Source organism: Coturnix japonica, chromosome 3 (assembly GCF_001577835.2).
Source record: "Coturnix japonica isolate 7356 chromosome 3, Coturnix japonica 2.1, whole genome shotgun sequence".
Lineage (NCBI taxonomy): Eukaryota > Metazoa > Chordata > Aves > Galliformes > Phasianidae > Coturnix > Coturnix japonica.
In genome coordinates this window covers 75,384,867-75,403,183 of record NC_029518.1, presented here as the reverse complement: position 1 = coordinate 75,403,183, position 18,317 = coordinate 75,384,867, and the positions used below count along the sequence as shown (strand labels likewise).

Sequence of the window (18,317 nt, the reverse complement as noted above, 5' to 3'; positions counted from 1 at the left end):
CCTCCTATGATAGTCACCTGCTCGGTAGATGAAGAGCAGGTAGTGGATGTAATCTTTCTTGTTTTCAGACCCTCACAGTGTCCTTCTAGTCAGACTGTCCAACTGTGAGTTGAACAAATTCATGCTGTGCTGGCTGATGAACTGGCTGAACCTCAGAGGCCAAAGAGCTGTAGTGAATGGGGCTACATCTGCCTTCTGGACAGAAGTGGTGTTCCCTAGGGCTCAGTACAATAGCCAGTTCTGTTCAGCAGTTTCATCAGTGATGAAAAAATGGAGTGGAATGCATCCTCAACAAGTTCGCTGATTATACGAAACCAGGAGATGCTGTTCACTTCCTTGAATAACAAGAGTACTTACAGAGGGATCTAGATGCCTTAGAGCATTGGACAGTCAGCAACAGCATGAAGTTCAACAAAGGCAAATGCTGGTATGTGCACCTGAGTTGGGGTAATGATGGGTGCAGGTACAGACTGGGAGATGAATGGCTGGAAAGCAGCTTGGCAGAGAGAGATGTGAAGGGTTCTGGTGACACCAGGATCAACATGAGCCAGCACTGTGCTCTGACAGCCAAGAGGGCAAACCACATTTTGGAGTGCGTTAAACCAGCTGGTCAAAGGGGTGGTTCTCCCACTTATTTGTTGGTATGACCTCAAATTTAATGCTTGTAATGCTTGTAATGCTTTGTGACTGGTTCAGGGGGCACTCGCTGTGTCCCAACAGAGTAGCACAGATATACATATATATATTGTTTTGTTCTTATCGGTGGTACTTTCAGTGTGCAGCTATCAACTTATGAAAACATTTTAGGGAAGTCACAGTTCCCCACATTTTCCTTTTATTTCTGCATATGAAAGGAATATAAGTTCACTTAAAAACAGCAAACCTTTCAGTAGTTCCTTTCTGACAGGGGAAGAATTGTAGTCAAGACCAGTTCCAGAAGCCTCTATTGGAAATGTGAAATGCAACATAACCTTGTCTTTATAGAAAATACCAGATGCTGCTAAGAGGAAATGCTTGCACACTTCTTTTCTTGCAGATTGAACTCTGACAGGAGCAGTGCTTTCTCTTTGAGCCAACAGGCTGAATGAAATCAGAGCGCTGCTCTTTAGCCAAACCCAGATTTGATAGCTAAGACTGCTGGCTTCTTGAATGTGTCCAGGTTGGTACCTGTGACATTTCTGATGTGAAAGAACAATGACTTTACTTTCCAAAGGGTACACAGTGGTGTGCTACCATTCTGCAAGACTGAGAGCGCTGTTATGGAAGCATCCCATGTACTCTGCTTGTGCTCTTCATATGTGCTGGGTAATGAGCTCGAGCCTGGCAGGCATGCTAGCACTGCTGCTTCTAATAGCTGGTTCTGGCCCTGCTTACCTGGAGGTGGTAAGAGTGACTGGGGAAATCTGATATTCAGTCAAACTCATATTTCTAATATGTGACTGTTAGTGAGGCTGAAATATTTTGGTTCCATCTGTTGTGTTACTTGAATATATCCCAGAGTTGAAGTAGTTATAATTTGGATTTGAATTTTTGTTGTTGAAGCTATATATGGTTATTGAGTAGATCAATAGTGTATACTTAATTCTGTGGCTAAATAGAACTGAAAGAACTTCCAGTCTAGTTAAGGCCTCATACAGTTGTAGAAATAAGGTACTGTCTTTATTTGAAACACATTACACAATTATTGCTGCTATTGGAGTATGTATTAGTGAGCTGAAGGGCTAAATGGAACTGGCTGATTGGGATTTCACTGAGTTCTAGGGGAAGGACAGACTGTGCAGGGAGTCAGTGCTTTTCTGTGTGGCTTCTGCAGTTAGGAGAAGGGCTGGGCTTGATGGCTCTGTTGATGGCTTTGATGAAAATGCATTGCTCAAATGGAAGAAACAGACCTGTGGGAATTGTGTCCTTGCAACTCCACAGCACTTACGAGATTTTGGCTAAAAATAGCCACGTTATGCATCCAGATCTTGTTTTTCCAGTGTTCTTGCAATAAATCCTGAGCTGTACAATTCTCAGCCACGACCTAACTGAGCTCTTTAGCAGCGTATAATTGCTTTTATTGCTGACCTTCAGCACGACTTCATGTTGCTGAGTTCAGTTTTATTTAAAACTACCAGAAGCTGCTCCTCTTGTTTGAAGTCTCCCCGGGCTTTTCTTGATGTAGGAAGTTTTAAGTTTCTTCTTAAATTCTGGCCTTGACTGTGTGGTAAAACCACTGAAAATCTTGTTCTGGGAGGACTTCCACTTCAGAGAAGAGCAAGAGATTTCTACTAACTACTTTAAACAAGGTGATCTTTAAGGTCCCTTCCAACCATGGCCATTCTGTGGTTCTGCACGTTTCTTCAAGCTACAGATACTTATTGCCTTTTTTATATAAAAGAGCATTTTGTTGTGTATGTAGGCATTCATATCTGAAGGGCACTTGAAGGCTGTACTTGGATAAAGCATGGAGGTAAAGAATGAGTAGTAGCCTCCTCTGCTGTATAGGAAAAAAGTGAGCTTAATGTGGAGAAACAGTGTGACATAAAAATGTGCTTCAGGTGACAATCAGAAACTAAATGAGTGGAGAAAATGGTGGGTAAACAGTCTCATATCAGTACTCTCTAAAGAACGAAGACGCAAGGTCTTTGAAGAACGTTTTATTTGAGTGTAAAGATTCCTGTGGTGTAGTTCTTGCACAGGTTCTTTGCTGAAAGCTCTTCAAAAATCTTGAAGGTCTCACATATTAGGCTGCCCAGGGGGTGGTGGAGTCTCCTTCTCTGGAGATATTCAAGACCCGCCTGGACGCCTACCTGTGTGACGTGGTGTAGGGAACCTGCTTTGGCAGGGGGGTTGGGCTCCATGATCTCTGGAGGTCCTTTCCAACCCCTACAATTCTGCGATTCTGTGATATTCTTTCTAAGAAAGGCTGGTTTTTAATTCATTAAATCTGACATTTTTCTTCCTGGCTTCATCCTCCTGTTTTCAAGGCTTAACTGATTCAGTAGACCTTATTAACACTGCAGTTAAGGTTTCTGTTTGTTCTGTTTGTTTCTTGTTTGGTTTTGAGCGCATGTGCCAATCTGAATTACAAACAGTAGGAGATGGTGAGTAGGATTGTACTGAAAATACATGTCTGTATGGCTTTTGAGCATCTTAGTCTCTCTTTGACCTAATCACTGTCTTTAGTGATGTTTTGACAGGAGGTATTCAGAGAGTCACTTTGGTTTTCCCTTGTGCTTTTGTTCTTCCCTCCGTGCCTGTTGGAGGTGGAACTCATGTTAGCCATTCTTTTTCATGAAATCATAGGCTGTCCCAAGTTGGAAGGGACCTCCAAGGATCAATCCCGGCTGTACATATGACCACCCAAAAATCAAACTGTGTTTCTGAGAGTATTGTCCAAATGCTTGTTGAACTCTGCTAAACACAGCTGCCTATTTGTTTTCTTTCTGTGTATCTGCTGTATCAGGATGCTCACCTGTTCCTGATCTTTGGAACTCAGCTTGGATAAATGTTTCTGGAAAACATTTATTGATAACTCCATTAAAGTCTCTAGTAGAAGGGTGTTTATGCTGTCTGAATGACACTGAGAAGTAATGTAGAGAGAGCACTGTGTGTCCATATGCTGATACAACCTCTGAGATTTTGGTATATCTTTGGGAAGAAGGTGACTTATAGGAACTGGCTGGCAACCGTGAAGAGACCTGTAAATCTTCTTGCAGTTAATTCGCTTTTCCACAAGATGGAGCCAGTTATTCGACAAATAAAGTGTCCGCGATGTTCCTGCTGTTTAGCGAAAGAGAAGGGAATTAAAGTTACTTCTGTGTGTTTCACTGCTGCTCCTGTAAGCTGAACGGGTAGTGGTGGAGTGGTGAAGGGGAAGAAACTTAAACATTGAGCTTCCTGGAACTAATGTACTTTGGCTTGTGTTATCTTCTATGATGCGCTAAACCAGGCTCAGCATTGCCACTCCTGTTGTTGCTGCCTGAAGAGCTAGATTAGCTGTACCCACAAAAACCTCTGTGTGTAAGTTGTAGTTCCATTAGTTATGTTAACAGGGAGCATCAGCAATGCTGGCAGTTTTTATTGCTGCTTTCTTGATCTACTTTCTAATATAAAGGAGAAGAGCATTTTGCCCAAAACAAGCTGTGGGAATAGGGAGGAAAGAGGCGTAAGGGACACATTAAAGGCATGCAAGGAACTGGTCCAGTTTAAATAATACAGAGAATCATCGTTTTGCTTTAAGGTGACTGAATTACAGCTGCAAATATGACTACATATGCACGAGAAACCTGATGTGCTTTTATTTGGTATTGGTTATTTTAATGGTCATTTAAATTGTTAACGTCCTAGTGAAGATTGCCAAATGTTCTATTAAGAACTGGAAGTTAAGTCTAATCAGTAGAGAGTGTAGAAAAGGAAAAGTTCAGATGAAGCAAACAAGATTTTCATCTTTGAGGTAGTAATCTGTCTTTGGAAAAGGACTAAGTGTTTTCTTGAGTGTACCCAGACTGTTCAGAGACTGCTTGGACTGCTGGAACAGTTGTAAACTCATCAGTTATTTTCAGGACAAGTTCAAGTCCTGCGGCTCTTTTCCTAGCTTTATCTTTAGCTAATGATGAAAGAGACTGAATGCATTTTGAAGCAGTGAAGTTGCCCTTCTCTTAAATGACTGAAGAAGTTACTTGATGTGGGTTTTGTATCAGGAATGGTACACTGAAAGCAGCGCAGCTCAGTTGTTCTGGTGCGAAGCTTCTATTCAAATAACTTGAAAAAGAATAAACTGTATTAAAACTTATATCAAACAACATTTCATGCTAATGTTGGCCAACTGAAGTTGCACAGGATGACGGCTGTTCTTGTCAGGGTGGCTTTACTACAGACGCGAAATGTTTTGCAGAGTGTTGAGCAAAGCTAACATAAAGTATGCATTCAGGAACATCAGTTGCTGCTGCTTTGCTTTTGACCTTGGAGTTCTTTTTGTTCGCAGGCTGTCATATTGCATCTTCAACCAGAGTTTTGAAGCCCATGCAGAAGAATTTTGTAGCTTCTTCTATCCGCTGCTTACAGTGGCCATAATTGACTTTTATTAATTTTTATTTGAAATTAAGTTATTTCTTAAATAAAATTAATGAACATTTGAGAATAAGCAAAACTGTTCCTTTCCAAGGGAATAGTAACTATAGTATGTTATGATTTCAGTGTTTGCTAACAAAATTTTAGGTTAGCAATCTTCATCCCAAATTATTCTAATAGACTTCAGTCATGTAGAGCCCATGTTCTGATTGTATCTTCTCAAAGTAGAACATATGCATATGGGATACGATAGCTGAAAGTCTGAGGAATGGGGAACTAGGCAGTTGGCCTAAAGGGCAGTGCCTAGGTCAGAGACTGATGGGATGTGTAGTTAAATAAGCCCTACTTTGTTTGAAAATGAATAAAGTTATAGTGGCAGTGTGAACACTGTGAAGGGCAAAAATATGGTACATAGATCATAGAATCACAGAATCACCAAGGTTGGAAAAGACCTAAAAGATCATTCAGTCCAACCATTCACCTATTACCAATAGCTCCCACTAAACCATGTCCCTCAATACAACATCCAGTCTTTCCTTGAACACCCCCAGGGTTGGTGACTCTACTACCTGGGCAGTCCATTCCAGTGCCTGACCACCCTTTCTGAGAAGTAATATTTCCTAATGTCTAGATGCTACAGATAAGTGTCTCCTGTCACTGTAGTAACACGGTGAGAACTGGCTTTGTTCCTTATCACCTGAGGGTGAGCCATCCAGTTTTTCTCCATACTGGACAGGCTGTTGGGTGCACAAGACCTTACTGTACTTGTTTTTAAATTCTCATGTCTATATTAAGCACCTGCATAAACAAAGTTATGTTATCTATAATGAGGTAGCAAAGGAAGTATGTAGAGTAAGTTTTTTGCTGTATTCAACAACTTTAGCTGAAAGTGGATTAATATGTTGAGGCAGGTAGTCTGCAAAACTCCATTCTAGAACGCTAAAACTAGAGTACTGTGTGTTGATAGTGGGGTTTTCCTGTGCTATGTATAGCTATGTACGTAGTCCTTGGTGGAGTGGGGGAAATGATAGTTCAAGAGGCTGCTGGCTTTTGTGCTGTCCGAAGATGTGTATTGAAAATAGCTGCTTTAATGTTAGTTCTTACATAAAAAGAGTTAGTTTCTCCATTGAAGTGTGGCTTGTCAAGCATTAGTTTCAGTGAGTGATTGTTAGCTCTCTTGACCCCTGAAACCTAACTTTATGATGGTGCAAATTACTTCTAAAACTGCCAGTCATCTTAATACTTATGGTCTTAAAGGTCAAGCAGTGGACATAGCGTAGTCTGACTTGCTGAGATCATGAACAAGACAAATTAAAAACAAAGTGTCTACCCAAAACATGGCTAGTAAGTGGAAAGCCTTTTGCAGTAAAGACAGGGCTGTGTAAATGTGTGTTGGGATTTTGTGCAGCAATTCCAAAGAATGGAGGCTAACTGAAACCACTTCTTTCTTCCTTGTTTTTGCTAATGCTGAACAGTGCTTGTGCATTGCCAAGACTTCTCCCTTCCTGTCTTCTTCCTCTCAAGTGAGAGGGTTGAATGGACAAGAAACTGAGTGGAGACACAACTGCTATTCCAGTGTTGTGTTGAGTACTAAAAGCTCAAGGATGAGAGAAGGAAGCATGTTGGTGTTCATTGTATTGCTTTCCAAAGCAGCTGTTATACGTACTGAAGCCCTGCTTTCTAGCAGGTAGCTATTCATCCTATACCTCCTGATAGGAAGTAATGAGTAAATCCCTCTTCATGCTTTGCTTGTGCACGCAGCTTTGATTTCACCTGCTAAACTGTCATTATCTATAAGTTTTCTCACTTACCCTTTACCTCCTTTCCGTATCACAGAAGAGTGAGTTAGCAGCCCTGTGTTAGGCTGTCTGTTGTGGCTTGACTCCAGCCAGTCCAAAGTTAAAGATGGGAGAAGGAGGCCTGATTTTCTAGGTCCAAGGAAAGTATTTATAGGCTGTGTTAATTATTGTAATACAAAGGTATCTATTCTCCCTCAAGGGAGTCAACAGCTCCTCCTAACTTAGTATCATCTACAAATTTACTTGATTTACTTGATTGAGTCTTGCATCAGATCACTCATAAAAAAATTAAAGAGAATTTTAAAGAGCATTTGACTTGAAATTACTACAGTCAAATAACCCAAGTGGAGCTAGACTTGATTCTCTTATAGGTGTGTTTGGGAGTTCTGGTTCATAAATCGTCTGGATGCTGGAATACATCTTGGTATTTTGATCACTTGACTTTATAAATGCCTGTATAATTGTTCCCTAAGAGCTTGCATGCTAGTGTTTTGTAGTCCGTGCATAAATGGGTATTAAAGGATTTGTTTCGTTAATATTACTCAGCATTTAATTTCAAGCCAGTTGCAGATGCTTTTCTTAGGAGGTTTTTAATTGGAGAGAAAGGGTTATCTTCTACTGATTTATTTTTTTTTTTTAATTTTTTTTTTTGCTGGTCTTTGCATTTGATGCATAGCTGTAAAGTGTTATTTGAAGGTAAGAGAAATCTTACTGCTTCTCATAAGCCAACTTCTCAGAGTTTCTTTAGGGTGTATTTCCCAGCTAACTGAAATGTTATACGATACCACTGTTAAGTAGAAAGTCATAAATAAAATGGTTGACCACATTAGCAGTAATCAGATGCCTTGGAGAAAGCATTGTCAGCCTTTATTCAGATGTCATTTTGCTTAGAATAGAATAATATCAAAGAAAATCTTCACAGAATATGGAACTTTGAAATTAACTAATATAATTCCATATTTCCCTTAGGTCCACGATGGGCTTCATGGAACACTGGTGTTTTTATTTGCATCAGATGTGCTGGAATACATCGAAATCTTGGAGTCCATATATCAAGGGTCAAATCTGTCAACTTGGACCAGTGGACACCAGAGCAAATACAGGTAAAATGCTGGTGTGCTTTCAAATTGGAAGGAATTCTAGGAATATTTGTGAAAGGGTTGAGTTTATCATGTTTTACTAGCACATAATAGAGACAGGAGATATACAGTGATTTTCAAATGTTTTAGGGCAACAGTTCAGCAAGATAACTTAATACCTCTGCACAGACAAGAAAATTACATGATCAAAAAAAAGATACTTGTGGTTTTTAGGAGATATACTTAAGAGTATTTTACCTTCCCTTCCTTTGAACGTTTCAAATGTGATTCTATATTAATAAAGTGTTGCACGGACTGTCTTCTGATTCTCTGAAAGCAGTGTATGTCCTTTATAAATAGTGCAAGAGATTTTTCAGGTTTCATTCCATGGGACTGAACAGATTTTAGTCAGCTATAACCTATTCACAAATACCTAATTATATTATTTAAACCGTTTTGTGAATAATTTTGAACTCCTCCCAAGTGTGGGATTAGAAATACTTGTGTTCATAAGAATCTTTGGGATGCTGAATGAGTTAAAGAGCTGAAGCTCGTTAAGTGCAATAATTGTGGGACATTAAAGTTCTTTAAAACCTGCAGCATCATTTAATCACACCTTTATCATACTGACTATATCAAGTAGATTTTTGGAAGTATCCAAGGGTCATGAACTAACTGTTTTCTACATTTCCTTAGTGCATGCAAGAAATGGGAAATACTAAAGCAAGATTACTCTATGAAGCAAATCTACCGGAGAACTTTCGAAGACCTCAAACAGATCAGTATCCTTTTTGCTTTAGTTTTCATGTTGAAATTATTTTAAGTGCAATCTAGATGTTATTACTATTTCGAGAAAATTCTCCATTTGGCAACTCATTATTTCATTGATATTGGCATGTATGAAAAAGCAGTAGAAATTGGGAACAGTTCAGAAAAGGTTTAAATTGCTTCAGTTATAGCAAATCTACTTTGCAATGAGATTTGGCAAGCCTCATTTATTTTTACTGTCAAAGAAGTGACTGCATAAATTCCATATATGTAGGAAGTTGGAGTGATACCAGAGAGCTCTCAATTCTGTCCTTGTCTTGAATAACTGCCAGCTAAAGTTAGAAGAATTTGAACAGGATATAATAAGCTGAATCGTGATGTAAAATAAGTCACTGGATCTTACACAAGTGAAGTACAGACTTCTACCTCCAGATTAAGTGTATGGTTTTCTGAAGTTGAAGTGTATGCACTCTGTGAACTGTGTGAGCACAGATGATTAGCATGGGAATTTCTGTATGAACCAGACATCTCTGTCAGCTGCCAATTGTGCAGCTGTATCTGGTAGAGGGGGGGCTGGAGTAAAAATGATCTGCCACAAATAATTCTTTTTCTTCAAAAATAATACTTCTTGAATGCAGGGAATTCATTGTGAAACTGATAATAGTATTAATTTAGATTTGATTTAGCTTCTGATTTAGTGATGGTATTCCACAGGTAGGACTTGCTTCACTTGGTCTTATTGGAACTCTTAATTGTAATGAGATCTTAAACGTTATTGTTAAGCAAGCTGAATGTTTTCCTCGCTCTCTTAAGTCTAATACAGACTATGGAGACTGATAAACTGACTTAGTTTTAACTGGATATGAATTTTCTTCATCTCTATAGAAAAGCAATTATGGTTCTTCTGTTTATTAGATAGTATGCTTGACATGCTATGTATCAGGAGATTTTCTTTTGAATGGTCACGGGTTTAATGATAATGTGCATTTGAGTAAAACCGATGTGTCTCTGATATTCCAGTAGCTTTTGAGTTAAATGTACCAAGGCATAATTAAAACAAACAAACAAACCTTGAACTACATAGCACAGTAATTTTCCAGCTGTAATACTGTAAGACTTGATATCTGTCATAAGACTGAAATGCTTAGGTTAAAACTTACCTAAGACTTGACCTCGAAGATTTTGTACTGCAACTAACTTCAATGTAATGGTGTTATTGCAGGAGAACTAATAACGCTATGCTTGAAGCTTTTGTTTTGAGTAAAGCCAAAAGTAGTTCTGTTGCACAGTAAATCTCAGGCAACTGAGAAAATAATCACTTTTGTCTTTTCAGGCTTATTTAAAACTTTTTGTTGACACTGGAGATAATTGTGTAGTCTCCTATAAGTTTCTTAGTGGTGACTTGTGAAATTAAATAAATTCAGTTTACCATGTCATCTTTATAAAAAAAATACAGTAACAGGAACAAGGATGCTGACATTTTGTTTTATCTCTCTTCCCTTCAATTTTGGCAGCTGCACAGCTGCTTGACAGTGGTGACAAGCTGCTGCAATACGGGCTTCTTTTTGCCATTTGTTTTTGATCTTTTGTATCGTTACAAAATCATCATTGTCTTACAAGTGTTCTGCTTGTGAACATATGTAATATTGTGAATCATCTTTTGGGTGAACTGTGATAACTCATTGCTATATGTTGATTGAATTGGTATGTATTATTGCACGTTAGCATTCGACTTCCTGTAGTACTAGAACGTACTCATACTGCTGCTTTCGAGGGAGCTGAATGGAGACATCGAGTAACTTAGAGGAAGGAAGTCTTTTATCAAAGTCCTCAGTCGTTTCTACTTATTGATCACAAGACTTTCTGGCCATGTTTTCATCTTCTCTTGTGCCTGGCAGGAGGCTCCGGCCTGGAAGCTGCCTCTGAGGATCATCTTGATGTTTTATATGTGGGCACTAGTTTCCTCCTGTTTGAAAGTGGTTTTATTCCAGTAGCAGGTTAAATCTTTCCTTTTGGTCTCTTCATTTTGTTTTTATTGCCTCTGAAATCAGATTTGGCATCTGTTTTAGGTTCTGCTTAATAAGAGCTCAGATGGTTACTGGCCAAAGGAGCCTTTGTCATGGTTCAAAAATTCACGTGGGTTACCTTGAATAAGGATGTGTCTTTCAAAATACATAACTGAATACCCCAGGGTAATCGCATCTGGAAATAAACCTTGTGAAAATACTTCTTAAATTCAGGCTTCATAACTGCCCCATATATCAAGTGTTCATCCTGGGAAACTCTTGTCCTCATGCTTAGCTTATGCACTGCAGCAAGTAATTAATAATGCACACTGCAAATAAAATTTCTGAGGTAGTTCTGTTTATTCTTAACTAAGTACCAAAGTTACGGGTTCAGCATACTCCATTGCATATTCCATTCATCTGCGATTTGATTTTTACCTTTATTTTGGGCAAAGTGTCAGTCCTCATGTGTAAAGAACTGTGTGTATATAGCTATCTTAATACTGGTATTTCAGAGTGCATGTGAGATACTCTTTAGAATGCAGATAAAGTTGAAAAGAAGTATGAAAGTGTAGAGGGAACTGTGAGGTCAGGGCTTGAACTGGTGATTGAGCACCTGGTGAAGAGGTGTGGCTGACCTAGGGAGGGCAGGTACATTGTTTGACAGGAAGGGGTGGACCCAGGGCAGAGCCATGCTAAGTTCATATAAGGACCATCCACTAAAGGGAGAGTGTCTTGGGTCCGGGCCGCTTTCTGGGGAGGAGTGCTGTATTGCTAAAAAGCCACTTCACCAGCTGTGTGAGCTGCATTCTTCTTTCTGTATATGACTATTGGCCTACCTGTGAATACTTTACCTGGTATTGCCAAGAACCTGTCAGAAGCAATTTTGCTTCTACGTAAGCAGAACAAAAAGAATGTTATTGCAGCTTTTTATGAAGCAGGTGTTTAGGTGGTGCTTGCATACCATTTGAAACTAAGTGTTATTGTTGAAGATAAAATTTGATGTGCAGAAGGAAGGAACTGAGCTTAGTGAGCTCACTGCTAATCTTAAGAGATTGTAAATGGAGCTAAGGTATTTTTCCCTTGACTGAAGGGAAAAAATGATCTGGAAGTTAAAAATGCAATGAACCTCAGCCTCCATAGTTGAAACTTTGATTTCTAAATTATATAATGATACTGCTGAACAGATTAGTTAAAATTTATTCTACGGGTGCTGCAGAGTCAGCTTTAGTGAAGTTAAAATATTCACTGTTTTGGATGAGCTGCTTTATTGGGCTGAGATAATGCTTGAAGAAAATAGCTAATGCCCTGTCTGTGTTTGAGCTGAGGAGTTGTATGTTCTGGTTTCAGTGTTACTATGCTTGCTGCTATTTTCACCTTTGGTTCAGTGTATTATTGTCAGTATTGCTTTAGTTTTCTTTCCTTTCTGCAGAGATGTTTGTGCAAGTCCTCTCTGCATATTGAAAAACAGACATATACATTTCTTCTGAAGAACAAGTCTGTTTTCCAAGTTATGATGGCAAACTGTGCTTTAATTATTTGCAGCTTATAAATACTAACTGCAAATATCATGGCAGTGGTACACTTGGCTACTTCTAGTATATCCTTCTGATACCATTTCATTACGAGATTAAACTGGTTAATTTTCTAAATTAAGAGGATTTTTGGATGATGAAGTAGCAGCTGTTTTCTGTGGAGTGTTTTCTGTTTTACTGTTTTAAAATGATTGAGAGAACAGAATCTTCTGCAGTTCTTTGATTTGAATAACGTGTCTGCTTTTTAGGTTACTGGTGCTGTTTTCTGAACGCATGTTTTCCTTAAACCAGCTATTTCCAGAGCCGTGGAATTTTTCATCAGGGATAAGTATGAAAAGAAGAAGTATTATGATAAAAACGCAGCTAATGCCTTCAATGTAAGTAAGCGGTTTTGCTAAGAATTCTGTCACTTTTCTTACTTGGGAGTTTCAAATATAAAAAACATTATACACATTAGAATGTCATTTGTGGTTTAAAACTTTTTTGATACAGTGATAAATGTTTTCTTTTATCTCTTGAAATTTGATTCTTACATCCTTCAAGTGCAGCTTGCATTGTCTGTTATATTTATAACAGCAAACCATTATGGCCCAAGAAATAGCTTTCTTCAGAACCTGTACATTGTGGTGTTCTGCTCTTTCAGTGATGAATAGTTTTTTAACAGTGTACTTGGGAGTTCTTTCTGTGCGTCCCTTTCTGTGTTACGGGAATAAAACAGGATTACTGTTCCTCTTGTCTTTCTTTCCTTATTCTTTGTAGTACCTTGATGGGATTTTAAGGTGTTGTGTAGCCCTATTCTGTGGATCTTGCTACTCTGCTAAACACTAAAACCTTGCTTCCAGTGAGGTGCTTGGTAACAGCAAACGTGGTCAGTAAGACATAATGGCTGTTCAATCAGATAGCTGTGCAGTTGCCACAGTAAGCTGATGAATGACTTCCTTGCAAAGCAGTTTTGAGAATGTAAGCCATTCTTAGAAACACCAAGATTGTAAGAGGCCTCTAAGATCATCTAGTTCAACTGTCCACTTACCTCCAATGTTTCCCTACTAAACTTAGTCCCTTAGTACAACATCTAAGTGTTTCTTGATACTGTGGGAGACAGTGACAAAGGCTTTGCTTAAGTTTAGGTAGACTATGTCAACAGCCCTTCCTTCACTCATCAGGCAGGCCACTCAATCACAAAAGGAGATCGTGTTGGTTAAGCAGCACCTGTCGTTCGTGAACCCATGCTGGTTGGGCCTGATCCTGTGGTTGTCCTGCATGTGCTGTGTGATCCCACTCAAGATGGTTTTAATGAAGTTTGGAGTCTAACAGTTTTGTTTTCATTTATACAGTTGTTTATGGGGTACATAAACAATCTAGTTCATACTTCTTAATTTTTATATAAATATATGTATGCTTAAACTCTTATACGTCCGCGTTATTGAAGTATGGCCTAACACAAAACTTATTAGTGATCTTCGTTAGAGAATGAGTATCAGGATGGGAGAAGATACTGGATATTTATCCTACCTTTGCCATTTGAGGAAGTGGGTCTTTGAAGGCTATTTTTATTTGAGAAGGTTTAGAACAGCCTGCAAACTAGAAAAGTTAATTTAATTAAGCTCTGTTGAAGCAGAGGTAAGGTTACTTCATTTAAACTATGGTTTTTGATTCTGAAGTAGAAAATGGGAACAAATCATTTAAAATTATACGTACTTAAAAGACTTGCAAGGTCATCTTAAACAGTGAGCCTAGCTGTTTAGTGTGACAATCTACTTCTGCTTTAGTATATTTGAACGAGTAATCAGATTTTGCTTACTGTACAGCAGACTAATATAAATGGTTTATTTGTCATAGCATTAAGAATAGAATCCAGACAAGCTGGAGAGATGAATGTTACTGCTGAGTAGGGGGCAGTGTTTTATTTCATCCTGCCTAGGCTTTTCTTTCATTGACTTTAGTAAATCGCATAATTAGTCTGATAGAGGAATACAATCTGATTATGAAATACTTAATAGATGAGCCCTGCAAATTCACACAAGTGTGGTGCTTGCCTCCCAACCTGCTACTTGTTTTCATTGACTCTCCTTGGCTCTCAGCCCAGCTCTCGTGCACTTGTATTTCTCTGGTGTTCTGTGGTTATCTTTTGAGCGAACCTTGGATTGACAGGAAAGAGGGAGAAAAGGTGGAGATGGGTATTCTTTTGGCATGTCCAATATGCTTCTTTTCTTCTGGATATATAAGGTAGAGAAGAAGCAAAGTGACAGAACAGGGCTCAGTGGACACAAGCTGGAGCATAAGTTCCAGCTGAATGGTGAAGAAAAACCCTTTCACTGTGAGGGATGATGAGACATTGGAACAGTCTGCCCAGAGAGATTGTGGAGTCTCCTTTTCTGGGGGTATTCAAGAGTTACCTGGACACCTTCCCATGCAACCTACTGTAGGGAACCTGTCTTAGCAGGGGGATTGGATTTTATGATCTCTAGAGGTCCCTTCCAACCCCTGTGATTCTGTGTATGTATATCTATCTATATGTATGTGCTGTCGTTTATATGAACAAGTAAAACATGTGCAAAAGCAGGCTCGCTAGACCTCAGGATTGCTTTCCTTAATCATATAGTCATAGAATGGCATGGGTTGAAAAGAACCTCAAAGATCATTGAGTTTCAAACTCCTTGCTATGTGTTGGCAAGCACCAGCTGCCAGACCAGGCTGCCCAGAGCCACATTCAGCCTGGCTTTGAATGCCTCCAGGGATGGGGCATCCACAACCTCCTTGGGTAACTTGTTCCAGTGTGTCACCACCCTCCGTGTGAAGAACTTTCTCCTAATATCTAACCCACATCCAGTAGTTTTGCTGAAGTGGTACTGAAAACTTCAAGGGTGGTGTTCCCAAATCTGGTCTTACTGTTTGAGGTGCTTGCGATAACAGCTTTCAAGTTGCATAGAAGTTGCACATTTTAATAAAACGTGTTCAGTGCCATATGCTGTTTTTCATGGATTGATTTTGACAAGATCATAAGCTTTTCAGGTTTGTCTCGCAGTGCCATGTCTGTGTTAATGTATTCTGCCTGTTGGAGTCAGGAGCGTATATGTCAAGTTCAGTTCTTGATTCTGTGATGCTCAGGATTCTTGTATGAAAATGCTGATTAGATGAGTTATCTTTTCTGACAACTCTGCTGTAATGCTGAATTTAGTTTTGAGAGGCCCTTATTGTGATCACAGAGTTATCCATTGTCCAGCCCAGTAGGGCTTTCAAATACGCAGGGGGAAAGAAATGCCAGGAAAAAAAAAAAAATCTTGAGAGAAATACATTTAAAATCAGTCTGATAACTTCAGGGATGAGGTGATGTGGGTGTTTTATGAGAGCCTTTCATTTTATTTTTTTTAACATTTAAACTTGAAACATTCTGACAATTCAGAAGTTTGAACCTTTGCTGCTTCATTATACTGTAATACAAGGAGAAAAAGATTTAGAAAAAACATCTAACATTGCAGTTGTTATTTTCAGATTTTAGGTCAGCAGGGGGTGACCAACAGCCACAGAATGAGGCTGTAACTTCTGTAAGTGTCAGACAGCCTATTTATATCAAGCTTGATAAGCAGAAGCATCTTTTTTTTCTTTAAGTAAAGATATAGTTTAGGGAAATGTAATCCTCAAGAAAGCCCTTTAGGGCAGACATGTTTTTTACTTGCAGAAGCAGTTATCTTTTAGCCAGCCCAAAGAATGGAAGCTTATAACTTCTGCAAATATCATACAGTTGTAATAATCTGTAAGTAGTTACATACAACAATAGGCCTCTGATTAATGGCTATGACTTTACAGACAGCTATCTGGTATTTATTATGTTTAGGAAAATGTATGCTTATTATCAAAGTGCATTCCACTTAAGCAGTGTAGCCTGTGACAGAAGTAGTATTTCTTAGGCCAGTGCCTATCATAATTCTCTTAAAACATCAGTAAGAGATGCACTGGTATAAAAGACAAATGCTCATTTCTCAGAAAGTAGTTTGCAGTCCTAATGTGGTGAGACTTTGATCTGTCAAAACTACTCCCAAGCAACTGCTTAAGCCAAGTCTCCCAATTTGTCCAGTTACCTTCCTGTTTTGCTTTGATATGATGCAGTTTTGAAACATGCAGGACTTAGTGCTCAGTATGCTTTTTTATGGATGCCTGAATTCGAAAAGAATTGAGGAGTATTACAATTAAGAATGTGAAGTGGTGTGTTACGTGGGAGTGTATGTTATCTTCGTGCTATGAAAATTACGTGTGACTTAGTATTGCTAACAGTGGGTATTTTTTCATACTGAATAATGATCTTGAGAGCAGCATCAAGTCAACTGATTTGAAATACACCCAGCATAATATTGTCCTCCTAAAATCTATTTTCTGCCAAGCCCTCTTCTTATTTTTTTAATAGTAATATGTAAGCTGTGAAAAAAAAGTATAGCATAGAATCTATTAAAACAAAATCCACAAAATGAAAGGATTAAGGGTCTCTATGATCATGATGCTTCTAAGGTACAGTAGCACAAACATCTTGCTGTGCAGTATTCTGCGGTGTTTGACTTACAGCTTAGAGCTTCCGTGACTTCTGTAATCACAACTACAGACACCATGTGTCAGAGATACCAGGTAATTGTGTATGTTAAAACTTCACGTGGGTGCTAATACGAAGCTGTTCAGGAATATCATTTCACTTCAGGCACACTCCTGAGTTTCACTTCTAACCATAGGCAAATCTTCTTGTATTCATGTGTTGCTTTTGTGTACAACTATGCAAGAAACTGAGTGCTAAAGCATGCAGAGCAGTTCTTCCTCTTGCAATTTGGGTTGTAAAAACTCTTGCTTAGTAAATCTGTTGTTTGCTTTGGGTTTCCATTAAAATTTTTGTTGCTTGTTTTCTCCTGAAGTGCTTTTCAAGCAGCATGGCCTGCAGCTCCCCAGACACCTTTTCTCCAAGAATCTGAACCTGGATGTTTAAATAAATAACTTGAAGGACTTAATAGAATTGTTACACTAAATATAAGCAGAGCAAATGAAAGTTTAATCAGAGACATGAGACATATTCTGAGATAAGATATGAAACTCATTATTTTTAGGAGGCTAAGCTGTCTTAAAGAAGCTACTGCTTTCAGAAGAGAAGGCATGCATAGTTCTAAAGCTGGGTATAGAGAGGGGAGTCCCAGGTGGTAAAATACTGGATGGGCTAAGCAGATGGCTGCTTTAACACCCTCAAATTTTAGGGTTTTTTCTACTTTTCCTCTCACCAGACCTTATTACAATTGCAGCAGTTCTTTTGTTTCTTTTCTTTCTGTTTTTGTCTGGCATATGTTTTTATTTCTCTGGATAACTTTTTCTCTTACTTTGTCATACTACTTTCAAGAAAGCCGTAGATATGTGCAGTGATGCGGAGCCAGAAGAAAGTTGATAGGAATTCCAGCTGAAAACTGTAGTTATCACAACCTGCATGCTTGTTGTGCAAGGGCATTTTTTATTTTTTAAATTTATTTCTTCTAGTGATATTTTCATTGTTGAAGCTATGGCAAATCAAGCTATTCTTGCCTTTTAGTTCAGGTTCTCTTTCCCTTTTTTGTTACCTTTATTGCAGAAACCATCTTTACCATAGACTTTCTACCACTATCAGCTGATGTATGAGATGTATAATGACTTGAAAATGGAATGTATGCAGTTCATTAGTAGAACTTAATGTGGAAAAATATCCTAATTTATTTAAAACTAATGTGTGGTTTTTTTTTAGCTGAGCTATCACAAGTTTTGATTCTTTTAAAACATTTGTATGATACTGAAAAGAGATGATGTACAGCTTAGTTTGAAAACAGGACGAGTGTGTTTTTCTGTAATCTATTTAGAATATTACAGCAAATCACAGAATCACAGAATTATCAAGGTTGGAAAAGACCTAGAAGATCATCCAGTCCAACCATTACCAATACTTCCCAGCTGTTTTACCCTGAGAAAGAGGGTGCACTTAAAGCATTATCTTACTATTGTGACTATCAAGACAAAGCATTTATCTGACAAGTGCACATTTTGGCCTTATTTCTTTCTCTTGATTCTCTGACCAATCTG

General features: G+C 38.6%; 1 protein-coding gene across 2 annotated transcripts in view; it reads left to right on the top strand.

The window, feature by feature from the left end:
* SMAP1 (small ArfGAP 1) overlaps positions 1 to 18,317 on the top strand; it is an 84,451-nt gene that overhangs the window by 14,060 nt on the left and 52,074 nt on the right. For both annotated transcript variants that reach the window (XM_032443264.1, XM_015859089.2), the window contains exons 2-4: positions 7,824 to 7,957; positions 8,630 to 8,715; positions 12,544 to 12,619. In XM_032443264.1, coding sequence (XP_032299155.1) covers positions 7,824 to 7,957; positions 8,630 to 8,715; positions 12,544 to 12,619 — 296 coding nt within the window. The remainder of the gene's footprint in view (positions 1 to 7,823; positions 7,958 to 8,629; positions 8,716 to 12,543; positions 12,620 to 18,317) is intronic.